The 25,303-nt window shown below is 34.1% G+C and overlaps 1 protein-coding gene and 1 long non-coding RNA gene across 4 annotated transcripts in view; one reads left to right on the top strand and one right to left on the bottom strand.

The window, feature by feature from the left end:
- Window positions 1-25,303, top strand: part of PHF14 (PHD finger protein 14) — a 209,249-nt gene that overhangs the window by 163,473 nt on the left and 20,473 nt on the right. The window contains exon 18 of one of the 3 annotated variants that reach the window (XM_049641549.1): window positions 4,498-4,546. The exons of 1 other annotated variant lie outside the window; for it this stretch is intronic. In XM_049641549.1, the coding sequence (XP_049497506.1) occupies window positions 4,498-4,521 (24 nt within the window). In that variant the 3' untranslated portion in view covers window positions 4,522-4,546. Of the gene's footprint in view, window positions 1-4,497; window positions 4,547-10,067; window positions 10,755-25,303 lie in introns of those variants that run through there. One more of the 3 variants, XM_049641550.1, reaches the window with a different exon arrangement.
- LOC125929948 (uncharacterized) overlaps window positions 1-25,303 on the bottom strand; it is a 184,209-nt gene that overhangs the window by 52,513 nt on the left and 106,393 nt on the right. The gene's annotated exons all lie outside the window — the stretch shown is intronic.

A 25,303-nucleotide genomic window follows, 5' to 3' on the forward strand; every position in this document is an offset into this window, starting at 1 on the left:
AGGAGGTGAGGGAAAGGGATCTAAAAGTGAATTTTTTATTAGGCACTAAATACTATATTTTTCCTGAGTCAAATATTATATCTTTTTTTTAATTAATTAATTATTTTATATATTTTTTGGCTGAATTCTTTTTTATTTTTGTAAATTTATATCCAACTTAGTTAACATATAGTATAATAATGATTTCAGGAATAGAATTCAGTGATTCATCACTTACATATAACCAGTGCTCATCCCAAAAGTGTCCTCCTTAATGCCCCTCACCCATTTAGCCCATCCCCCGACCCAACACCCCACCAGCAACCATCAGTTTGTTCTCTGTATTTAAGAGTCTCTTATGATTTGTCTCCCTCTCTGTTTTTATGTTATTTTTGCTTCCCTTTCCTTATATTCATCTGTTTTGTATCATAAATTCCACATGAGTGAAGTCATATATTTGTCTTTCTCTGATGACTCTAGTTCCATCCACATTGTTGCAAATGGCAAGATTTCATTCTTTTTGATTGCCAGTAATATTCCATTGTATATGTATACCACATCTTTATCCATTCGTTGGTCAATAGACATTTGGGCTCTTTCCATACCTTGGCTATTGTCACTAGTGCTGCTATAAACATTGGGGTACATGTGCCCCTTTGAAACAGCACTCCTGTAACCCTTGGATAAATACCTAGTAGTGCAATTGCTGGGTCATAGGATAGTTCTATTTTCAGTCTTTTGAGGAACCGCCATACTATTTTCCAGAGTGGCCGCAGCAGTTTGCATTCTCTACAGCGGTGCAAGAGGTTTCCTCTTTCTCCACATGTTCGCCAACGTCTGTTGTTGCCTGAGTTGTTAATTTTAGTCATTCTGACAGGTGTGAGGTGGTATCTAATGGTGGTTTTCATTTGTATTTTCCTGATGATGAGTGATGTTGAGCATCTTTTCCTTGATGATGTGTGTCTGTTAGCCATCAGGATGACTTCTTTGGAAAAATGTCTATTCATGTCTTCTGTCCATTTCTTCACTGGATTATTTGTTTTTTGGGTGTTGAGTTTGATAAGTTCTTTATAGTTTTGGACTAACCCTTAATCTGATGTCATTTGCAAATATTTTCTCCGATTCTGTCAGTTGCGTTTTAGTTTTGCTAATTGTTTCCTTCACTGTGCAGAAGCTTTTTATCTTAATGAAGTCCCAATAGTTCATTTTTGCTTATGTTTCCCTTGCCTCTGGAGACACATCAAGTAAGAAGATGTTGTGGCCAAGGTCACAGGGTTTGTTGCCTGTTTTCTCCTCTAGGATTTTGTTAGCTTCCTGTCTTACATTTAGGTCTTTCATCCATTTTGAGTTTATTTTTGTGTATGATGTAAGAGAGTGGTCCAGATTCACTCATCTGAATGTTGCTGTCCAGTTTTCCCAACACCATTTGATGAAGAGACTGCCTTTTTTCCATTGGATATTCTTTCCTGCTTTGTCAAAAATGAGTTGGCTATATACCTGTGGGTCCATTTCTGGGTTCTCTATTCTATTCCATTGATCTATGTGTCTGTTCTTATACCAGTTCCATACTGTCTTGATGATTACAGCTCTGTAATATGGGCTAAAGTCTGGGATTGTGATGCCTCCAGCTTTGGTTTTCTATTTCAGGATTGCTTTGTCAGTTTGAGGTTTTTTGTCATTTTATATAGATTTTAGGATTGTTTGTTCTAGCTCTGTGAAGAATGCTGGTGTTATTTGGATTGCATTGAGTGTGTAGATTGCTTTAGGTAGTATAGACATTTTAACAGTATTTGTTCTCCAATCCGTGAGCATGGAATGTTTTTCCATTTTTTTATGTCTTCATTTTCTTTCATAAGCTTTCTATAGTTTTCATTCAGTGTATGGATTTTTCACCTCTTTGGCTAGGTTTATTCCTAGTTATTTTATGATTTTTGGTGCAATTGTAAATGGGAGCGATTCCTTGATTTCTCTTTCTGCTGCTTCATTATTGGTGTATAGAAATGCAGCTGATTTCTGTATATTGATTTTATATCCTGTGACTTTGCTGAATTCATGGATCAGTTCTAGGAGTTGTTTTCTGGAGTCTTTTGGGTTTTCCACATAGATAATCATGTCTTCTACAAAGTGTGAGTTTGACTTCCTCCTTGCTGATTTGGATGCCTTTTATTTCTTTGTGTTGTTTGTCTGAATGCTGAGGCTGGGACTTCCAGTACTATGTTGAATAACAGTGATGATAGTGGACATCCCTGTCGTGTTCTTGACCTTAGGGGGAAACCTCTCAGTTTTTCCCTGTTGAGGGTATTAGTGGTGGATCTTTCATAAATGGCTTTTATAATCTTGAGGTATAATCCTTCTATCCCTACTTTCTTGAGGGTTTTTATCAAGAAAGGATGTTGTATTTTGTCAAATGCTTTTTCTGCATCAAATATTATATCTTAATGTTTATCATGAATTGTGAAATTTGAAAATCTGTACTGTGAAAAGAAACTAAAACCAGCCACGTTTAGTTTCTTTGCGAAGATAGTCTAAGAATATTCTGATTTGTTCAGTGTCAGCCACTTTGTGTACAAATTGAAAGATTTTGTATATATATTTTTTAATATCAGCATTCTTTTACAGAAAAAACTCTTATTCAAAAAGAATACCTGTAAGTGGATCAGATCCTAATTATAATATGATTTAGATTCATTTGGGTTAATTCTTTTGCTATTTTTTTTTGTTTTTCATCCAGAGAATAGAAAATTGTTACCTAACCTATAATTGAAGTTAAAAAATGTCCCCCTCCTCAGATAAAGATATCCCCCTCAGATAAAGATCCATATGTGTAACTATGTTGTTCTACCATTTTCTACCTGTGACCTTCCATAGCCCTCTTGGTTCTGAAGTGATTTCAGTTCTACAAGTTTTTTTTAGCTTTAATATATTGTTCTCTTTTTTTCCTATGAACTATATTCATATGCTAAATTTAAACTCTGGTCACCTAAGATGCAATCTATTTTAATGTTTTCTCTGAAGGTTTCTCAAAGGTTTATGTTGTAGTGTTATATCTTCATTGAAGTTAAGATGGTTTTTTGTTAAATGTACCTTCAATAATGGCTACAAATGATTATCTGGTTCACTGGCTTGAAAACTCTTTAAAGTATGCATATAGAGGTTACAATTTTTAAGAATCACTTTGAAAAGTTCAGGCTGCATCAGTTCATTTTTATTAGTTCACTTTTGTGTTCCTGAGGGACTAGACTATTTTCTCAACTTTCAAAGACTATGCATTATAGTATTGTGTGAATTCTATTTCTAGAATCAGATTTCTAGATTTAGATGACCAGATACCTGTGAATCAGTTTCCAAAGCACAGATAGGTAACTTAAAGCAATTCATGAATATAAGGTATTTCAGCATTATTTCCTTATGTTAATGCGGCAGTTTCAACAACAATAACAAAATCATTACTTAATAACTCAATTTAAAATTTATTCTAGTATCTACTCATTAAATTTAGTTATCAGTTATTAATTTGTCCCCACTGGAAGTCATTTTAGGATTGTGAATGAAATAGATATTTTCAGAAAACATTCTGCTCTTTTACAAGAAGGCGAAGTGCCCTATGATTTAGACACTTGTCTACCTTTTCTCTCTGACATCTAGTGACAGTGTAGCAGTTTTAACCTGTTTGCAGCATGACTACATTAAGTACCATTTTATTCTCCATTTCTTTTTGAGTGCTCCCAAGTCTACTACTCAAGAATCTAATTTTTGCAGTGAAATAAATTTTATGATTTAGCTGTTCCAAAATCCCCCAATTTTTTCTTTTTTTCCTACTCTTTCTCTCCTCCTCATTTTTCCCTGAGGTGTAATCAATACTCTAAGTGTTCGTGGTCCTTTATCAGTAAAACAAACAAACAAACAAACAAAAAAACCTTCTCTAGGATAGTAATCTTATAGGGTCAAATATGGTTAGTTGCTTTTTAAATTAATATTAGTAGTTTTTACTCACCATAGCAATTTGAGAAAAAAAAATCCTGCAGTCTGAAATTGATACCAGTATTCAAACTAATTTTAAATGAAGAGTGTAAAAGACAATAGAAGTGATCTTATCTGTTTTCCACGTTAAAGGACTATTCAGATTCCTATTTTTAAAATAGCAGTCTTTCATTTTTATTCAGATATAAATAGATTTTGTTCTTGATTTTAACACCAGATACAAACAGAAAGCAACTTAATTCTTTCTTCCTAGTGCCTTTAAACAAGCTCCGCTGAATCTTCTTTTCTCCAGTGACTCCAGGGCATATCTCATGGTGTTTCCAGTCTCCTTAAGGGATTATTTGTGTGTGTGTGTGTGTGTGTGTGTGTGTGTGTGTGTGTGTGTGTGTAAATCTAGTCTAGTTTAATGTCAAGGCTTCATTCTCTCAACCAGTTAAAACTTCTCCTCTCACCAGCTCAGGCCTGCTTCAACCTAGAAAATCTAGAGTTTGATGGGGGCCATTCTGAACTTCGACTCTTTGCTGCTTTCTTTTCTAGGTTTTGGTGATTTCTCATTGTTAGGACTTGCCTACCTGCAGTTCCTTATGTGAGTAAGAGATGGATGCCTTCTCCTGTGTTTCTTACAACTCATTTTCAGAACTGAAGTTCCTTTTGTCTCTTCTTTGCTTGGTATCACCTCATTCCCAATAGGCTGTCCTCTCTAGCTAGATCCCTTTCTAGATAACCAGAGTCTTCTCTCTTTCACATCTCATCATTATTCCTAAGATAAGCATATACACACTCTTGCTCTGTAAGCTCAGAAAGACAGTCATTCCATCTGTGGCCCTGATTTTTTTTTTCTGTGCTGCTCTGCCACTACAGCTAGACAGACGCGGATCCCCACTCAGTCTCTGTGACCCTCAGACTTGTAGGGGGAAACGCTCAGAGTACTTTTCAGAAAATTCCTCTCATAGAGGGACTCCCTTTAAAACATCTCTTCTAAAGAAATCCTTTCTTTCTTATCTCACCTTTACTGTCTTCAGGCTTCTCTAATGAATTGTCAGACAAATTTTTTTTGTGTGAGGCTTTGAAGTAAATATTTTCTGAAGTATTTTATCAGTGCATATCTTTAAAAAATGAAATTTCAGACCATTTATGATATACAGAGAGAGCAGATTTCACCCAAGCCATGAATCCTTTAATGTAAGTATGTCAAATACCCTGTCACCATGACTCAAATCAAGGTTTGTTTTTTTGTTTTTTTTTTTTTTTTAGTTTTTGTCACTTCTTCACATACTTTCTACCAGTTCCTCAGCTCTTCAAGGTCCCTAGGCCCTCCTCTTCCTTTTGATTTTATCCCTCTCTTTTTAAAACAATTTTTGAGGGGCATGTGGGTGGTTCAGTTGGTTGAGCATCTGACTTCAGCTCAGGTCATGATCTCACGGTTCATGAGTTAAAGCCCCACATCTGGCTCACTGCTGTCAGTGCAGAGCCCGCTTCAGATCCTCTGTCCCTCCTCTCTATCCCTCCCCAGCTTGCACTCTCTCAAAAATAAAAATATATGTATATTTAAAAAAATGAAACCTGTTTTTTGGCATTTAATGTATACTTTAGAAAAAAACATTAGAGCCCTCTATTATAATTCCCCAGCTCTCTCTGAATCCATTGTTCTGTTTTGTTTTGGTTTTAAGTTTATTTTGAAAGAGAGAGAGAGTGAGTGAGCCGGGAGAGGGACAGAGAGAGAGGGAGAGAAAATGCTTAGCAGGATCCGCAGTGTCAGTGCAGAGCCCAGTACAGAGCTCAAACCCCTGAACTGTGAGATCATGACCTGAGCCGAAGTAAGATACTTGACTGAGGCACCCAGGAGCCCCTCTGGATCCATTGTATTGTTTCATCTTAACTGTTTTTTTTGTTCTGGCCAGAAATAACTGGAAGAACTTGGGAATCTAGATTCACTACAAATTTATGCCTCCTACATTAAACCACATCTCATTGCTGTCTTTTGTGAGCTCCTTATCAGATTTCTTGTGGCAGCTATTTCAAATCTTTGCCACATATCTCAAGCCTGTCATTCCCAGCATCCTCATTTTTTCAAGAGGACTCTATCTCTTAACTTCACTGAGGAAAAGGGCCTGTATCCCCATCTTCTCCCCTCTCAACTTGAGAAATAGTCTTTCATACTTTTCCTAATTCAATTTTCATTACTCTCTACCTCAGTCTCTTATTTCCTGTCTCAGAAGAAAAAAAAAAAATGTTTGTTTTTGTTCTTCCAAAAATCATCCTTCCCTTCAAAATCTGGTTTTCTATTCTCAGTAAGCCATTATACACACTTTTTCCAAATCAGTCTTTTTGAAAGATTATTTTTCACTTGTCCTTCCAGGATAAAAAACTCAAGGAAGGAGTTCTCCATTGTCCATACTGTAGGGCAGACATCAGGGTTTAACCGTGACTTCAAGGCTATCTGTAATCTGCCTCCACACTAATACTACAGATAGCTCTCTTTCAGTTTAAGTCCTAGTTTCTCTACAGTCTTTAGTACCAGACTGATTTCTTTTTCATTTCTTTGCTAGACTATTCATTTGGCATTCAGTAGAGGTTTCTTTGCATTCTTATTCATCTTTTTATGTGGAGGTTCTTTTTATGAGCTAGATTACAAATGCGAATGGGACAGAATATTTCTTTCATACTTTCTTGAAGACTGGGAGTTTCAAAGTTACACATAATTTTTTCTAAGATAAATTAAAATTGTTTCTAGTGGTCCTTCACTGCTAGCTTATTTCCTATTAGTTGTTACTAAAATTACTTTCTAAACTTTTATTTTGTTGAATGACAATGGAAATAGTTCAGATTCTATTTTTTTGCCTTACATGCCCAAGGCTATTTGTTGAAACAACAAATGCTGTCTGAAAATGTAAATTTCTGCCAGCCATGACCCAAATATGTATAAAAGGCCAAGAGTAAAAGACATAAGAAAATATCTGTTCAGCAACTTTAAAATAATATCTTTTCTCAGAATAGTTTCTATCCCTGTCTAGTTCACTCAGCATTTCTGCTAATATCTACAAGTACCTGTTGATTATAGTAAATTTCTTTGAAGTAGAGATACAGTTTTAAATTAAAAAGAAATTGTCTTCTCCAGAACGAAGAACACTGGCATTGTCTAAGAGGGTAAAATTAATCTTAAAAAATAGCTATATTTCATATTTTTTGTACATAAATTGAGAAGAAACAGTCTTATTTATAAAGGTATTTTCTTTCTCATCATAGCCCTACCAATATGTCTGCAAGAGTAACCTTATGTTATTGAATGAAATCTGTATTGTATTCAAAGGTATGCCACATACTGCACTAGGTACTTGACATATACTAAGATAATAAGGCATGAATCTGGCCCTTTGGGTGGATAATACATCATTTGAATTTAATTATGAAAACTAGGTAGCATTTGATAGGAATGTAAGTGAGGATAGGCTAAGTTATGCAACACAAACCCCAAAATCTCAAAATTTTACTGGATTAACACAAGTTGAATTCTCATGCAAAATAACATATCAATACAGATTGGCAGAGTGATGCTGCACATCCTAGTAACTTGGGGACCGAAACTGAAGGCAGTTTTATTTCAACATAGGTAGTCCCTGGTACTGTAGCAGGAAATATGGCAAATTGCAGAATGGCTTTTTAAAATTATGTTTGGAAACTTACACACATATCACTCCAGCTTACATTTCATAAATTACATAGTTAAACCTACCTTTAAGATGCCAGGGAAGTTGGGGGCTCCTAGGTGGGTCAGTTGGTTAAGCATCTGACTCTTGATTTTGGCTCAGGTCATAATCTCATGGTTCATGAGTTCAAGCCCCCTGCATCAGACTCTGTGCTGACAGTGCAGAGCCTGGTTGGGATTCTCCCTCTCTCTGCCCGCCCCCCAAACTTGTTCTTTCTCTTTCTTTCACCCTCCCTCCCTCCCTCTCTCTCTCAAAATAAATAAACTTTTTAAAAAAAGATGGCACCTGGGTGGCTCAGTCGGTAAAGTGTCCAACTCTTGGTTTTGTCTCAGGTCATGATCTTGTGGTTTCATGAGTTCACAGACCCTTTGCTGGCAGCATCTGGAGCTTGCTTGGGATTCTCTCTCTTCCTTTCTTTCTTCCCCACCCCCATTCGCACTGTCTCTCTCTCTCTCTAAATAAATAAATTAAAAAAAAAAAGAAAAACCAAACCAAAGAAGTATAATGCTGCTATATGCTACCATACTTAAAAGGCCTTTCTGGTATTTGAAGCAACATAGGGGAATCCATGGAGAAAAAAAATGTGTGTATAGTTTCTATGGGGGTAACTGCATAAAAGTTTGAAAAGTGTAGTCATAGTTACCTAATGTTTAAAAAAAACCTTTTTTAATAAAAATTTGAGCAGGGGCACTTTTAAGCTTACAGGAACTGAGTGGCAAGTATAGAGAGTTTCCATATGCCCCCTCATTCTTGTTCTCGTATTACTTGCATTACTGCGGTACATTTTGTTACACAATTAATGAGGCACTATTTGAAGTCCACAATTTATATTAGGATTCACTGTATTGTATATTTCATAGGTTTTGAAAAATTTATGATAACATATATCCACCTGTACAGAATCATTCAGAATAGACTGTCCAAAACAATCTCTTGTGCTCCACCTATTTACCCCTCCATCCCTTCCCTCAAACCTCTGGCAACCACAGATCTTTTTCCTGTTTCCATAGTTTTGCCTGTTCCACATGTCATATAGTTGGAATCATATAACATATATGAGAAGAGCATAGCTGGAGTACTGAAACTCTGTGACTTCAAGACTTATTCTAAAGCAACAGTAATCAAGATAATGTGGTATATTTTTTTTTAAAAAAGACAATGTAATATTAGCAAAAGAGCAGACATATAGATCTGTGCAACACAATTGACAGTCCAGAAATAGACCCTTACATATATGGCAGAGACAGAGGGAGACAGAGGATCCAAAGCAAGCTCTGTGCTGACAGCAGAGAGCCTGATGCAGGGCTCAAACCCACAAACTGTGAGATCATGCCCTGAGCCAAAGGCAGATGCTTAACTGACTGAGCCACCCAGGCGCCCCTATAAGTCTCTTTTTTAAATAAACTTTGTCAAAAGAATAAAAGTCTTCTTGCATATATATGTGTGTTCTAAGCATACTTACACATAATATCCTTTTATCTTTGCAGGCACTGGAACCCACCTCTTTCTTTACTTGACATACCCTCCTAAGGCCTATAAACTTGGTTTTATTCCTTCTGTCATCAGTGCCCCTCATTACTTCTTCTGGTACAATATTTCCTGAGAAAGTAGTCTCTTCAATGTTCTCAGGGTTCCTATAATCTTAGTCAAATAGTCTCCTTCAGGAATACACTCAAAATCATACAATCTAGGTAACTGGGTAAACTTCGGTGAATGACTTAATCTCTGCCTCATTTCTTCATTTTAAAATGGAGACCATAATAAATAATACTTACTCATTGGAGCTTTGGTGTGGGGCTATTTTATCTGTGTTTTAGAGTTTGGTTATAGTGTCGATGAGCCTGACCAGTATCTAATTCACTTTTCCATTCAGTTGAATGTTCACAAGAAAAAGAAATGAAATGGTTTTAATAAGATAAAGATGAAAGGGCGCCTGGGTGGGTCAGTTGGTTGAGCATTGACTCTTGACTTTGGCTGGGGTCATGATCTCATGATCATGGGATCAAGCCCCCTTTCCAGCTCTGTGTTGAGCGTGGATTCTGCTTGGGATTCTCTGCCTCTCCTACCACTCTCCCTGCCTTAAAAAAAAAAAAGAAGATGAACTGTATATGTATTTTATGTCTATTACTTACAAAACACTGAGAACACGTCCATTGTTTTCACTTTTTTCATTTGAGGATCATCTAAAATTATTTTAATAGAACTATATTTTTTTAAATACTCCTTAAAAATTTAATTTTAAGCAAGGGTTAATTTTTTTGTGTATTTTTCATGGTAAAGAAATGGCTTTTTTTTTTTTTTTTCCATTGCAACTCCAACTTTGTTAAGGAGCAGTTGCCTGCACTGCTAATGTCAAATGTAACTTTAGCTTTCAATTCATTGCTGTGGTTGTGTTTCCAGAGCCTGCTGTAAGAGATAAACCCATTGCAAATGAAGACAGCATTCATTTCCTTCCACCTCAGGCCACACAGAATTGATTGAGGTAATAAAATGACAGCACCTTGTAATATACTGAAGGCTCTTTAATTCGAAAACCAGTTCAAACCTGATTCAGAGCTTGTTTAAAGCTAATTTATAGCTTGCATAATTTTTAGCTGGCCGACCAAGGTAAAGGATGATATATGAAAACTGATAAAGAATTAACTTATGGTACATTCAGACTTGTCTTATTAAAGTCACTGGAATTAAAAAACAGAGGTGGGAGGGGAATGGCAGAAATAATTGGTAAGCTTTGCTTCACATAGGTTAGCATTGTTGACAACAGTTTAAATTTTTCATCATCTCATTTCAGACCTAAATTCTTGTCCTGTCTTTGTAAAATCAGTTCTATTTGCATTTCTTGTATTTTAAAGTCCTTCATTTTTCATCACATATGTATTAAGGTTGGCGAGGCTGGGTGCAGTTAGCAGCTGCTCTGACTTCCACCGTGCCAAATCATGCCACGTTGGCAGTGCTGCTGCTGAATAGTTGTGTCTGTTAGCATTTAATTCAGTCTTTTTCAAGATGCAAGGGGAAAGGAGTTAGAACTCTTCAGTTTTATTTGGGCTGAAAAAATCAGTAGGCTTTTTGCCTTTGTGGGCTGTTTTTATCTATTGGAGTGTATTTATCCTTTTTGACCCACAAATAACATAACTACCATAGTAAAGTATTCTATACTCTGAATGAAACCAAATTTTCAGAAATTTCAAGTCAGCATTCATGAATAAAAAATGGATTACATTTTCCTTTTTTATATTTAAATCCTTTACATAGTTATTGATGTGGTTTGAAGTGTTGAGGTTCAGAGCCCACAGCCAAGAAAGAATTGAGATGTCTTCCGTGTGAAAAGGCGGTTTTATTAAAGCACCAGGACAGGACCAGTGGCAGAAAGAGCTGCCCTGGGATTGTGAGGAGTGACTGATTATATACTTGGGTGTTGGGGGAGGTGAAGGTAAGGGGCATTTCCGAAATGACTTTCATACGCTAAAGAAGAGTCTCAGAACCTTGGAGGCCCAGCTACTGTCACGCTAAAGTTGTTTTTGCCTCTAGTAAAGCATTAACATTAAGACAGTTGCAAGTTCCTGGAGGAGTGTTACACTCTGCCGGCCTCAAGTATTTGTCAGTGGGCTGCATGTTATATCAAAACTTAATTTTATCTACATTTCTCTGCCTTTGTTCCCCACATCAGTTACAGCTTTTTTGTGTTTAAAAAAAAAAAAGACAGTGGAGGATGGGCATATTTTTTGCCATACGCTATTATTATAGGATCCTAGAAAATGTTGAAACTGAGAAGGGCATTTACCATCCTTAACCCTGTGTATCAACTTAGTCCATTGCAAATGTTTTGGATATCTCAGCTAAAAATATCAATAAACATATATAAACATAATTTACATATATGAGACCTTATTTTCATATTCTGTAATTTTTTTTTTTTTAATGTTTGTTTATTTTGAGAGAAAGAGATCGTGAGTAGCAGCACACAGGGAATGGGCAGAGAGAGGCAGACAGAAAATCCCAAGCAGGTTCTGTACTAACAGCACAGAGTCCAGCGCAGGGCTGGATCCCACGGAACCACGAGATCAGGACCTTAGCTGAAGTTGTAAGCTCAACTAACTAAGCTACTCAGGCGCCCCTGTAATTTCTCCAGTGCAACTTGTCTAGCTATTTTGTGAGGTATTAAGACAAAAAAGATTGTGGTTAATCTAATTATGCCCATAGTAAGCATGGCCATAATTATTTAATTACTCTTTTGAAAATTACAAAGAGGTACATGCTTATTACGGAATAATATATAAATATGAAAATAGAAATCAGTTAGGGAATAGCCATTGCTAGCATTGTTATTTTTTTCTATGTGTATTTTTAAAGATCTTAACATAACGTAACATATGCCATGCATTCTGAGGGCAGAGTTGCTCCAAGGGACAAAAATTGGTTCTCACAGGAATAAAAACCAAAGAGGGTTTGTGACCTCTATCGCTGAACCTTTTCTGATAAAATCTTATTTTTAGTATTTAATTTGTCTCCGGTTTTCTTGGGTGTCGCACAAGAAGTACTATCATTGAGATCACGAAGAATACACAAAAATGTATAATGATCAGTGCTATAAAACAGTGACAAACAAATGGTTGTGATCATATGACATTTCATCAATTGCTTTATCTTGAAGTTATTTCACATTTGCCTGCTGGCTGTTATTGGCCGTCTTGTGGATGCTGTTTATAACTTAGGCTTTAAGAATAAAAAGATTTGTTATTTACTATTATAAACATTATTTAATCCATCATTAATTATTTCAGTTCCTGAAATTAGAAAATACTGACAATATATGAATGATTATTTAGCAGCTATTTTCTCTTATCAAGCAAAACCTAAAGTTCACTAAAATTTTAAGACTTACTTAATTTTTCAGTTACTTTTACTAGAAATGTAATAGTTTGAATGATTTAAGTTTTGCACTGTTATTCTTACATGTTTATGTTACATGTAACTTGACATAATTTTTAAATTTTGTAATGTTACTTTATGATTTAAGTATAGTAGACACACAGTGGTACATTAGTTTCAGATGTACATCATGATTGGACAACAGTATAGTTTACATTTTGCTCACCACAGGTGTAGCTGCCTCTGGCACCACACAATTCTATAACAGTATCATTGACAGTATTCCTTATGCTGTGCCTTTTATTCCTGTAATTTATACATTACAGAGGAAGCCTGTATCTCTCACTCCCTTTTGCCCATTTTGCTCATCCCCCAATTCCCCTCCCCTCTGGCAACCATCAGTTTTTTTCAGTATTTATAGGTCTGGTTCTGCTTCTTGTTTATTCATTTGTGTTTTTTAGATTCCACATGAGTGAAATTATATGGTATTTGTCTTTCTAGGTCTGACTTATTTCACTTAGCATTGTACTCTCTGCTCTATCCCTGTTGTTGCAAATGGCAAGATCTCCTCCTCTTTTATTGCTAGTAAAATTCCATTTTGGGTATGTGTGCATATCACATCTTCCATATCCATTCATCTGTGGATGGACACCTAAGTTGCTTCCATATCTTGGCTATTGTAAATAATGCTGCAGTAAACATAGTTTATTAGTGTTTTTATTTTCTTTGGGTAAATTTAAAAATTCTGGTTTTAGTTTTTTGAGGAACTTCCAAACTGTTTTCCACAGTGACTATACCAATTTACATTCATACCAACAGCACACTAGGGTTCAATTTTCTCCTTATCTTTGTCAACACTTGTCTTTTTGATTTTAACCATTCTGACAGGTATAAGGTGATATCTCATTGTGATTTTGATTTGCATTTCTCTAATGATCAGTGATGTTGAGAATCTTTCATGAATCTGTTGGTCATCTGTTAAGTCTTCTTCGGAAAAATGTCTAATCAGGTCCTCTGCCCATTTTTTAATTGGATTATTTTGACCTAATTTATATAAATTAAGATTACTCAGCAATTGTAGTTACACAGTTAAGTTACATATTAATAGCTTTTAATTTTAAATTTGTTAAATTATAAATTTATAAAAATTTATATTTAGTCATTCATAACCTTAGATAAAGAGTTAAGCTCTTTTTAAGCATAAAGCTTAACTCCTTTTTATTATATAAAGTACAGCTATACAAACAGCACATACACACATATACAATATATCTGTGGCATTAAAATTTCATGGGAGGCACTTATGAAAAAAATTTCTTAAAAAAATTTTTTTTAACATTCATTTTTTGAGAGACAGACATAGCATGAGTGGGGGAGGGACAAAGAGGGGGGAGGGGCAGAGGGAGAGGGAGACACAGAATCTGATGCAGGCTCTAGGCTCTGAACTGACAGCACAGAGCCCAACATGGGGCTCAAACTCGCAGACCATGAGATCTTGACCTGAGCCGAAGTCAGATACTTAACCGACTGAGCCACCCAGGCGCCCCTACTTATGAAAAAATTTCTAAGAAAACTCTTTGGGGGATGCTAATAAAAAAGGGTTGAGAAACACTAGCATAAACAACTTTTACATTGCTCTTTTCCTTAATATTCCATAATAAGCATTAAGGGGTAGCTGAGTGTTCCAGTTGGTTAAGTGTCAAACCTTTTTTTTAATAAAGTTTTTTTTTTAATGTTTACTTACTTATTTTGAGAGCAAGCAAGAGGGGAGGCGTAGAGAGAGGGAGAAAGACAGAATCCCAAGCAGGTTCCATGGCTCAGCATGGAGCTGGACAGACGTGGGGCAAGATCATGACCTGAGCCGAAATCCAGAGTCTGACACTTAACCAGCTGAGCCACCGAGGCACCCCTAAGTGTCAGACTACGGATCTCAGCTTAGGTCATGATGTCACAGTTAACGAGACAGAGCCTAGCATGGGGCTCTGTGCTGACAGCATAGGAGCTTGCTTGGGATTCTCTGTCTCTGCCCTTCCCTGTGCAGTCTTTCTCTCTCTCTCTCTCTCTCTCTCTCTCTCTCTCTCTCTCTCTCAAAATAAATAAATATTTAAAAAAATTATTTTTTCATAAAGTCAGTTTTGTGACCTACACACGGTGTATGTTGCTAAATTAAGAAGTAAATAGATCTATTTGTGACATCAGTCATTATAATCAGTTTTATTTGAAACATATTTTGAGATCATAATCCTTAAATATCCATAAAGTACTAGATCACTTTGTGATTGTTGGAGACAGAATTGTAAATATCTATGTAGAGAGTGAAACATAAGTCTTAATAAATCTAAGTTTCAGTAGGATTCCTTTGTAACATTTTTTGTGTGTTACTATTTGAAGTCTTTCAAATGATCTGACCTTTGTTTTACTGTGGCCCTTGTGGTTTGTATGCATATTTTTGTCTTCTATAATTCTAGGGTTTGATTTATGAGTCTACTTATTCACACACATTAATGCCTTTACCCTGGCCACTACTATACTATGAAGATTCAAAAACGAGTAAGACATTTTGTCTAATAATTACTTAAAAATGGTAGCCAAATAGAATTTTTCCTCTGAGTAATTCTATCTCATTGGGAAACAGGCATGTAAATTGAAAGACTAAAGACCTATTACTCTCCTTTAAAAGTCCCAGGTATATGAAAAAATTAAAAAATAAAAATAAAGTCCAAGGTATATGATACTATTGTTTCATGGAGCCAAGCAAGCAAATACTTGGCAGAATGAAGTACAACAATGACAAACGTTTTACCCTATAAATCATATATATTTTATACTAATAATATTTTAATTTCTAAAACTTACCTCATGTCTATATTTCCAATAATTATTTTCAGAAAAACAGATTCTAGGAGACAAGCACACTAAGACTGAGAATTGTATATTTTTTATTGTTATTGTGTATGGCTTGAAGACATATTTCTTTTTTATTTATTTACCTCCATTCTTATTTGGTTCAAAGTCACTAAATTTTAAAACTCCTTGACTTCAACCATATAATATACAAATTTATTTTTAAAAATAGCATTCCAAATTTTTAAGTGAATTTGGAGCCTTTGTAACAGGTGATTTTGAAACCCAAATAATGTAACCAAATGGAAACATATGGTTGTTATATTTTTCTCATTTTTATAGCTCTAGAAGGATGTTCTTTTTAGAGCAAATATTTTATTTTTTCCCTGTATGAGTTCTTACAATCTATTAAAACAAAGACTTTGGAGATATTCTCACCACAGAAATCTCAGGGACTAGAACTGCCTGCAAAAAAAAAAAAAAAACACACACAAAAAACAACTATTTTCATATTTACAACATTTATGTAAGAACATTTTGTTTTATAAGCAGACTGCTTTTTAGATATGTTTTTCCAGTCCCACTGAAATTAACAATAAAAAGAAGTTGGTTTCAAAGTAATTTTAAGCAAAAATTATGCCTAGCACAGAACTAATTTAAAAATTTACAGATTTATTTACAAGTGACCTATTAAGAGAAAACATTTAATTTGTATAGTTTCTGTTATTAAAAATAAGACATTTATCTATATTTAACCTTCAGAGTCATTGTGTTTATTTCAATGTATACTTGGTTCTTCTAACATTTGGAGGGTATTAACACGACTTAGTAGCATTTGCGTATAGGAAGATTCATTTTAGAAACTCTGTTCTCTATTTGAGTAGCTTTATGTATTGACCTAGGTAAAAGCATGATCAAGTTAACTAATTGTCCATTCTTATGAACTTCATATTGAGAGGAAAGTAGACAAACAGAAATCATCAGCCTTTAATTTGAAATAAAGCATTTTACAAAGTTGTATTATGTTTAAATGAAGAATGTATTTTACATTAACCCTAAAGTATAAGTGATTTAAAATGTTAAAAGGCAAATGTATGGAGTATACCAAGCATTTAGCTTTGTTTCTGAAAGAAATGAAAAATAAATTACAAAAAATGAAAAAGTCGAATAGTAACTTTTGGTGTATCTTTTAAGGTACCAAAAGTTATAGTAGGAATACAAAATATAGTAAATGTTCTTAGAATTGATGAGAGTTAAGTAAAATTTTCCATAGGATATGATGTACTCTTACAAATAATGTACTAAGATATCATTATAATCAAGTTCATATAATAAGGCATTGACTTCTGGATTCCTGTCGGAGTGTGGGGATGAGCTGGCTTCTGATGCCAGTTATTTGCAGAGCCACAAGTCTTTACCCATTTCTACATATTATTCTACACAAATCCCTGTGTATGTCCCTACACACATTTTTTATATGTGATTCTGCACATGTCTCTGTACACCAACCTTTTTATACCCCTATATACATCCTTACAGGCATTCTGACACATTCTACACATATCCCTACACACTGAGCCCTTGCAGAGCCTTTTCCAAGACCCTTTGTACACACACCCTCTATGTATATATACACTCGACAGTCAAAACTTGCCTTTCTTGTCCTTATTATATATGATGTACCCTATCTTATTCTTTTCTATTAAATTTTACTGTTAAAGCCAAATTGTTCAGAAGTCACTAAATCCATATTTTGTGTAGACTAGAACATGCTTGCTGTTCTAGCACATTTGGACTGATACATAGGTCAGTATTTTTTTGTTACATGTCTAGGCATATGAATACAGGTGAAGCAAATATAAGCTAGGTGGAAGTAAGATTTTACTTACAATCCAAATTTTGTATAACATTTCTTTAAAGCTTTCATGTTCTCATTGTTCAGCAGTGATGAGCTATAAATTTATAAATTTTTTTCTCACCATATGATAAACTGCAGAATATCTTACCTAGAAATATTTAAAGAAACTAGAAGTTCAGGCAAAAAGCTTCAAATGGTAGGATTTGAAAGAGTTTTAGGATTGAAATTTCTATCCTTTATGATTTAATGATTGGCTTCGCCAACAGAATGGCAGTAGGTTGCAAAGTTTGGCCTTATCTGAAATTGTTCCCAACTACTTACTGACATTAAGAAATGTTTAATTCCTAAAAAAAAAATAAAAAAAAAAAAAAGAAAGAAATGTTTAATTCCTGGGAAACATATTTGATGTATGGTCAGTCTTTTCATGTAAATGTCAAAAGCCAGTATGTTTTGTGTTATCTTTATTATCCGTAAGGTAACCTCTTTCTTTATATGTCTATTTCTGTAAGATTGAAATTAAGTGAAACATGCCTGAGGAACATCAGGTTTATGGTCAGTCATACCTGGATTTGAATATCTCCTCCTCCATTTGGTAGTTGTGATGCTCTGGGCAAATTCCTTAACCCTTCTGAGTTTCAATGTCATCATTGATAACTTAAAGATAATACTGTATAAGCTTGTTTTGAAGATCAGAGAATAGCCTATGTAGCATGCATAGCACAATTCTTGGCCCATTAAATCCTCTATAAATGGTAATACACATCAGCGTGATAATTATTAATACAAAAAGCTATAGTAGGTATACAAAAGGTATAGTAAGTGTTTCTAGAATTGATGGGAGTTAAGTAAAATTTTCCATAGGATATGATGTAATGTACTAATACAATTATAGTAATAATAATCATGATGATATATAGTTAATACTTTTGTTGCTAATCTTATGTTTATCCTGATTTGTGAGCATAGCCAAGCTATTTTGTTTCATGTTTGATTTTTCATAACTCAAAGGATAGAATGCCAAAAAACTTACAGTAGCTTTTTATATAATTGTTACTGTCAAAAAGATTCTTTGAGAACAATGGTATCGTATATAAATCTGGTTATAGGCTCTTTTTTTCTGGATTAATATAGAATTACAGCATAGTACTATTTCATATTTTCAACAAAGGATCACATGAATACTATATTTTTGAAGCATCTCAAGTTTTAATTTAAGCTATTATTTTTACATTTCATATGATACTGAATTATTGCTAGTAGCAGGTCAATAGATACTATAAATGTGCTCCAAATAAGTAATGTCTGCCTTAATAATTTAGTTGGTTATAATTATAAAGCATTTGCCCAGGGAAAGAAATGGTTCCTCAAGGTTATTTGAGGAAAATACCAGTTTCATGAGGAGTTCTATTCATAATATACTTCTTATTCATTTAGAATAGGTGGAATCTTTGAATTTAAATCTAGAATTCACTTTGCAGATCAACTGCTCAAATGTTCTTAGACCTCATCCCCCTCAAGGTTATCTCTGTATTTAAGAATCTGGAGTTCCAAGATTTGTGAATGAATTGTCAGAGACCTGTAATTGGGGCAGGTGGAGTGGCTCAGTCAGTTGAATATCCAACTTGGGCTCAGGTCATGATCTCGTAGTTCTTGAGTTTAAGCCCAGTGTCAGGCTCTGTGCTGTCAGCACAGAGCCAGCTTTTGATCCTCTATCTGCCCCCTTGTCTCTCTCTCTCTCTCTCTCTCTCTCTCTCTCTCTCTCAAAAATAATAAATAAATATTAAAAAAAAAAAGACCTATAATAAATAGCAGGGCCCAGCTCAGGACTTTAGACTTTATGTCTCCAAGTCCATTGGTCTTTGCCATATATAGTACTGATATTCAGTGTTCCATTGTGTACATTTGTGACTAAATCTCTTACAGTGTCTATATATTTCCCAAATATTGTATCATTTCCATGATTATCTAATTGGGCTTATTGTTTGGCATATGTAGACAAATATTTTCCCATTTTGATATAAAATAACTTATTTAAAATTTTTTCTTGCATTGTGGTATATAATAGTCTTGATCATCAAGAGCTTAATTGGATATATGGTTCCTACAAAAAGGTTTAATCTGTGTACAGATTTTATTTGAAATTAACAGCATTTTGCATCAATGTAGTATGTGACTGATAACAGGTATTTTTGTGTCTCATTTTTAAATGTAGTTTGAAACTGTTTCTAGTACCTATCAATTTTATACTGATCGCTTTATTAGTGATATTGCTGTTCCTAATTGATACTTCCTTCTCCTTACCGTGTAGTCTTCCAAAATTTAAAAAATACTGCATCATGAAAGAAAAAAAATAGCATATTTTCCTTAAATTATCAAACTATGAGAATTTTTTGTCCACAAAAACTTACGTAGCTACCTTTTAAATATCTAAATATCAGAGGTAAAAGGAAGAATTTACTTAAAATAAGCACCACTGATTATTATTTTTTATTTTTATATTAGGATTTTTTAGGCATTTTTTTTAGAGATGCTTTTCAATTAAAGCCAAAGTTTTACTCTTTTTGGCAAAGTGTGCTATAGACAACAATGTTAAATTTATTATCAGTGTAGATTCGTGAACCAAAAACACATATCCCAAACACACAAAATTACAGATTTAAAATTTTCTCAGTAACCTTAGATATCCTCAAATTTAAAGCTGGTGGAAATACTTGACGCCCTTTTCCATTCTTACAGTGATACACATTGTAATTATTCACTGCTCTATAATGGATCATTTTTTATCTATATCTTGTGTCTTTTCTGTCTATATAGAGTAAATATTTATGTTTTCCCATTTTTCTGAACTAAGATACACATAAAATAGGTTTGAACTATCCACTATAACTCATTGAAAAGAAAGGCCTTACACTGATATTGTATGGAAGAGAAAACTATCTAAATCATTTCAGCAGCCAGCTTATAACCAAGATAACATCAGCATTTTCCTTCTTGAAAATGTATCTTCCATATATTAAAGTAAGGATGCTGTATTTTATTAAAAATAGTATGACAAGTTTAACCTATCATTATCACAAATCTAGCTTAAAGAAAATCTTACTATGTTTGATAGGGGGAAAAATAGTAAGATTTTCTTTTAGTCACATGTTCACTATACAAAACCACCAAAAAACAATGCAAAAAAAAAGTTCTTATGTTAATAGCACAATACTTTAAGTTCTCAAAGTCAAATCATTATCCTATATAAACATACAGTATTAAAATGACATTAATGATTTAATGGCTAGTTGGCTAATGTCATAAAAGTTACCAGTTTGAAAAATCTAGTATTTTCTGCTCGTACAAAATGTAGCCCTGTAATTTACTGCTTCATCTTTTTGTAGTTAAGTATTTGTCTAGGATAGGAACAAGCTATACACTACTTGGTTGCATTACTTAAAAATTAGAAATAGGGGCACCTGGGTCGCTCAGGGTGTTGGGCTCCAACTCTTAATTTCAGCTCAGGTCGTGACCTCACAGTTCACAGATTCAAGCTCCACATGGGTCTCTGCGCTGACAGGGAAGAGCCTGCTTGGGATTCCCTCTCTCTCTGCCCTGTTCGTTTGCTCGCTCTCTCTCAAATAAACTTTTTAAAAAATTAGAAGTATAAAAGACTTTACGTATGTTAGAAATATTTGACAGGCTTTGAGAATCCAGATTTACTTTACATTTCTTCACTTCTCCAACAATGAAAAATAAAATTTTATTGAACAATAGTCTCTATACTAATTAATATGCCCTTAATTAATTTTTGAAGATGGTATACTACAGTAATTTGTAAATAAATAAAATACATAAGCTTCATTTAGCATAATTTTTTATAAATAACTATGCATCATTTTAATTACTACTTTTTTCATATTACTGTTTATCTGTGGTATGTTTAGTAAGGAATTAAGTGACAGATTACTTTAATAGCTGCATTTTTAAATGTATTATTATATTCTTATCATACAAGTAATATATGTTTACTAAGATCATTCAAAAAATGCAAAAAAAAAAAAAAAAAGAATAAAGAAAACGAAACTCCTAACCTACCTCTCAGGTAACCACTGTTAGGATATTAGTGTATCTCTTTCTACCTTTTTATCTTGCCTTCATTTAACAAATATTTACTGAGCATTTTATAAGTATAAGGCCCCGTAATAGTTGCTTAGTACCATGGCATCCATGACAGGATACAGCTCCTGTCTTCTTGATGCTTGCTTACAGTCTATCAGAGAATATAGACAAATGAGAAGGAAGCTATGGAAAAATAACTAAAGGTACTGTTAAAGCCAGTAGCAAGAGAACTAACCTGGTTTGTTGGGTCCCAGCAAATATTCTTGATATTTTTAGAATGTGGTAGGAGTGTTCTGTGATGCCAGTATCATAATAGGCATATGTTCTCACTTGTTCTTTCCCTCTCTCCCTCTCCCTCTCTCTACTTCTCTCTCTCGCTCTCTCTCTGTAGGTATATGTTCTCACTTCTTCTTTCCCTCTTTCTCTCCCTCTCTCTTATATTTTAAAATTTCCACTGGCTGTTTCACTGAGGATCTAGAAGAAAATAAAAGTTCTTGTATGCATAAACCTTCATATCTGAAAAATTCACATTATTTTAAGAACCACTATGGTATCATTATCACTGCTATAAACTTAAATAGACTGAAAATGAGCAAATCTCCAAAATGTCTCTTAGGCAATTTCATTATGGGCAGAAAAGAATTTAGCATTTCCAAATTATTTTTATGATAATATAAAGTTGCTGATTCACTTGTTATAATTTATGGAAGTATTTTATCCAGCTTTAACACTGCTATTGTCTTAAAGCAATTAGCACAGTTACATATCAATTTTGCAATAATATTTTATAGCAATATACTTAATTTAATCAAACTATTTAAAGACAGTTTTTCTAATAATTACATGCTTTGTTTTTACCATTATGAAATATGCTAATGAATTTGAAAAAAATAACATGTATTAGATATATGAACAGTACTATAATCCTATTTGATTAAAAACAGTAAATTATTGTCATATAATGTTATAAACCTTTTAAGTTTTTGGTTTTCTATTTTTATTCTATTCTGTATGTTTTACATTACCATATTTTAAACTGGTTATATTAGCAAATTTAGGAAAATATAAAATCATATTTCATATTTAAAAATTTTAATAGTGGCAAATAAGCTCTTGAATATGTTGAGCCTAAATTCTTCATCATTAATTAACTGTATTAAATTAATTCTATTATCTTAAAATGTTTTATTGGAAAATCTAGACTTAGGACAGTATGTTTTATGACAGTTTCTAGTGCTTTATAATGAAAACATGAGGATTCCTATATTTATTTAAATATTATAAAATTAATTTTGAAAGAAAATTTTGTTATAATCAAAAACTTCATTTGAGACACTAATGCCAGAGAAATATCAGATAGAAAATATTTTAGTTCCTTGAAAAAGAATTTCTTCATTTGTTTAAATTTTCTTTGACAAACATGTTTTAATATCTCCCAGTCTTTCAGAGACCCTAACTTTGACCTCATCCTTTCTCCAGTTACTACCTCCATGATTACAGTCATGTAGTGTCAATTCTTAGAACACTAAACTGAAGTTGAGAAAATCATTCTGAAATGACTGTTTATGGTTGGGTGTATAAAGCAACATATATGCATATTTTTTTTAAAGGAGTTCTAGATCTCTGCTTTGTGAAAGTTTCCCTTTCATACATATATTCAGCTTCATATGGTCATTTTGAGACTAGGACATACAGACTTAAAAGGAGATGGTGAAAGATGTTCTTATGGACAGTAAATGCAGTGGACTCTGCAAACCAGTGCTGCAGTTTTGGTTTTTGTTTTGTTTTTTGTTTTTTGTTTCTTATTCAAGCTGAAAGTCTAGGGGACCAGGACAGAGATATATATACCATATATTGTTTATAGAGGAGGTAGATTTTTATGCTGCAGGAAAGGTTTGATTAATATATGGAAGATATAAAATATAACGCTTGACTAAAAGCCCAGAAATAGTATTGCTAGAAGCCCAAGCTATCAGGAGTAATTTTACCATGAGTCTTTTGGTCTTTCTACCATGGTTCAAAGATTGCTGCTATAGCTCCAGTCTTAAAATTAAACAAGAAGGATGAAATGCAAAATGACATGTCCTGGCCCCTCTTTAAATTATTTCAACTGGGCTTTGATCTCTACCATTCTACTGAAATGATTCTTGTAAGGTCACTTACAGTGTCTTTCTTGTCAAAGTAGTCATGCCTCTGCTTGAATCTTATCTGACTTCTTAATATCTTTTGGCAATCAATTGGCCATTTCCTCTTTCTTGAAAATGTTCTTATCTTGGTTTCTGTGGCCCATATTGTCCCCTAATTTTCTTCATACAAAACTGGCAACTCCTCAGTCCTGTTAGCTAAATTCTTCACCTCTACCTAAGTTGTATTAACATGGCTTATTGGTCCTTGGGGCCTTTTTCTTCTCTATTTACGTATTGTTCCCTAGATGATTGCAAATAGTCTTATAATAACTATACGTTGAGGACTTCAAAACTTCTAATACCAGCCCTTAATTCTTCTTCCAAGATCTAAATTCATCTGCCCAAATATTTGCTGACATTGACATTGAATATCTAAAGACTGTCTTAAGCTCAATACTGCCAAAATAGAATTCTTATTTCCTCATTCTTCATCACTCCCATCACAACTATGTCTCCCATAGTCTTTACCAACTTATCCATTTTTGGGTGCCAACAACAGAGGAATCATTCCTAATTACTTTTTTGTTGTTGTTGTTGATTTCCATATCTACCTATCAGCCTGCCCTTACTCTAAACTATAACATACTCTGAACCATATTATACTTTCTACTCCTACTACTACTATAATACTTTAAGACACTCTCATTCCTGATACGGACTATTGCAGTAGCCTTTTGCCCTAGGTCCCTATTTTCATTCTTACCTATCCTCTATTTTCTCTAAATTGCAACCAAAACAAGCATCGAATTCAAAATCAAATTATATTACTTAAATTTTTAAACCCTCCAATGGCTTCTCATTGCAAATAGAATATCCAATATGGCCCACATAGTTGTACCTAACATTTAATATCGTGCCAAATATGCTGACTTTTCTGGTGCATGTGCATGCTGAACTCATTTGTACTCTAAAGTCCTTGCCCGTCTTCTGTAGGTCTGGACATCATCTTCTCACAGATTAGTATATGAGTGGCTCCTTCATATCATTCAGGTCTCAGCCTGAATGTCACCTCTTTAGTAGAGGTATTTTCCTGATTACTTTGTCTAAGAAAAGGTGTGCTCCCACAGTTTGTATCCCTTTCCTGTGTTCTTTCTGCTACATCAAAATTTGAAACTTGTTAGCAGATTATTATGTCTTTCCCTGTTGGAATTTAAGATCCATGAGGACAGTAATGCTGTTTCTCCATCTCCTAGAACAGAAGCTGGCACATAATAGATACATATTCGTAGATAACCAACAAATAGAAAACATTCTATATTGTAAATTTAATTCTTAACAATTATCATTTGTATTGAAAAATTAGGATTGTAGATAGAAAAGAAAGCAAAACTTACCCTTTTTAAGTATTTATTTATTTTGAGAGAGCACAAGCAGGGGAGGGAGATAGAGAGAGAATCCCAAGCAGGCTCTGCTCTGTCAGCACTGAGCCCAATGTGGGGCTCAAACTTATGAACCTGTGAGATCATGACCTGAGCCAAAACCAAGAGTTGGATGCTTAATTAACTGAGCCACCCAGGCCCCCCTACAAAACTTATAATTTTTGTTCTGGTTAGGTTTTGAGGCTAGGTTTTTATTTTTTTACATTTTACAGATAAGGAAGCCAAAACTAAGAGGTCATGTGCCTTTCCCAAGGTCACATCAACAGTAAGTTCCAAGGCAGGATTCAAATAGGTTTGTCTGACACCAAAGCCTAGACATGTACTCATGTAGATGTTTTGGGGAAGAACATCACATACTTGTTTTTCAGTGTAAGATAAATTCAACCCATGGATTATGTG

Source organism: Panthera uncia, chromosome A2 (assembly GCF_023721935.1).
Source record: "Panthera uncia isolate 11264 chromosome A2, Puncia_PCG_1.0, whole genome shotgun sequence".
Taxonomy (NCBI): domain Eukaryota; kingdom Metazoa; phylum Chordata; class Mammalia; order Carnivora; family Felidae; genus Panthera; species Panthera uncia.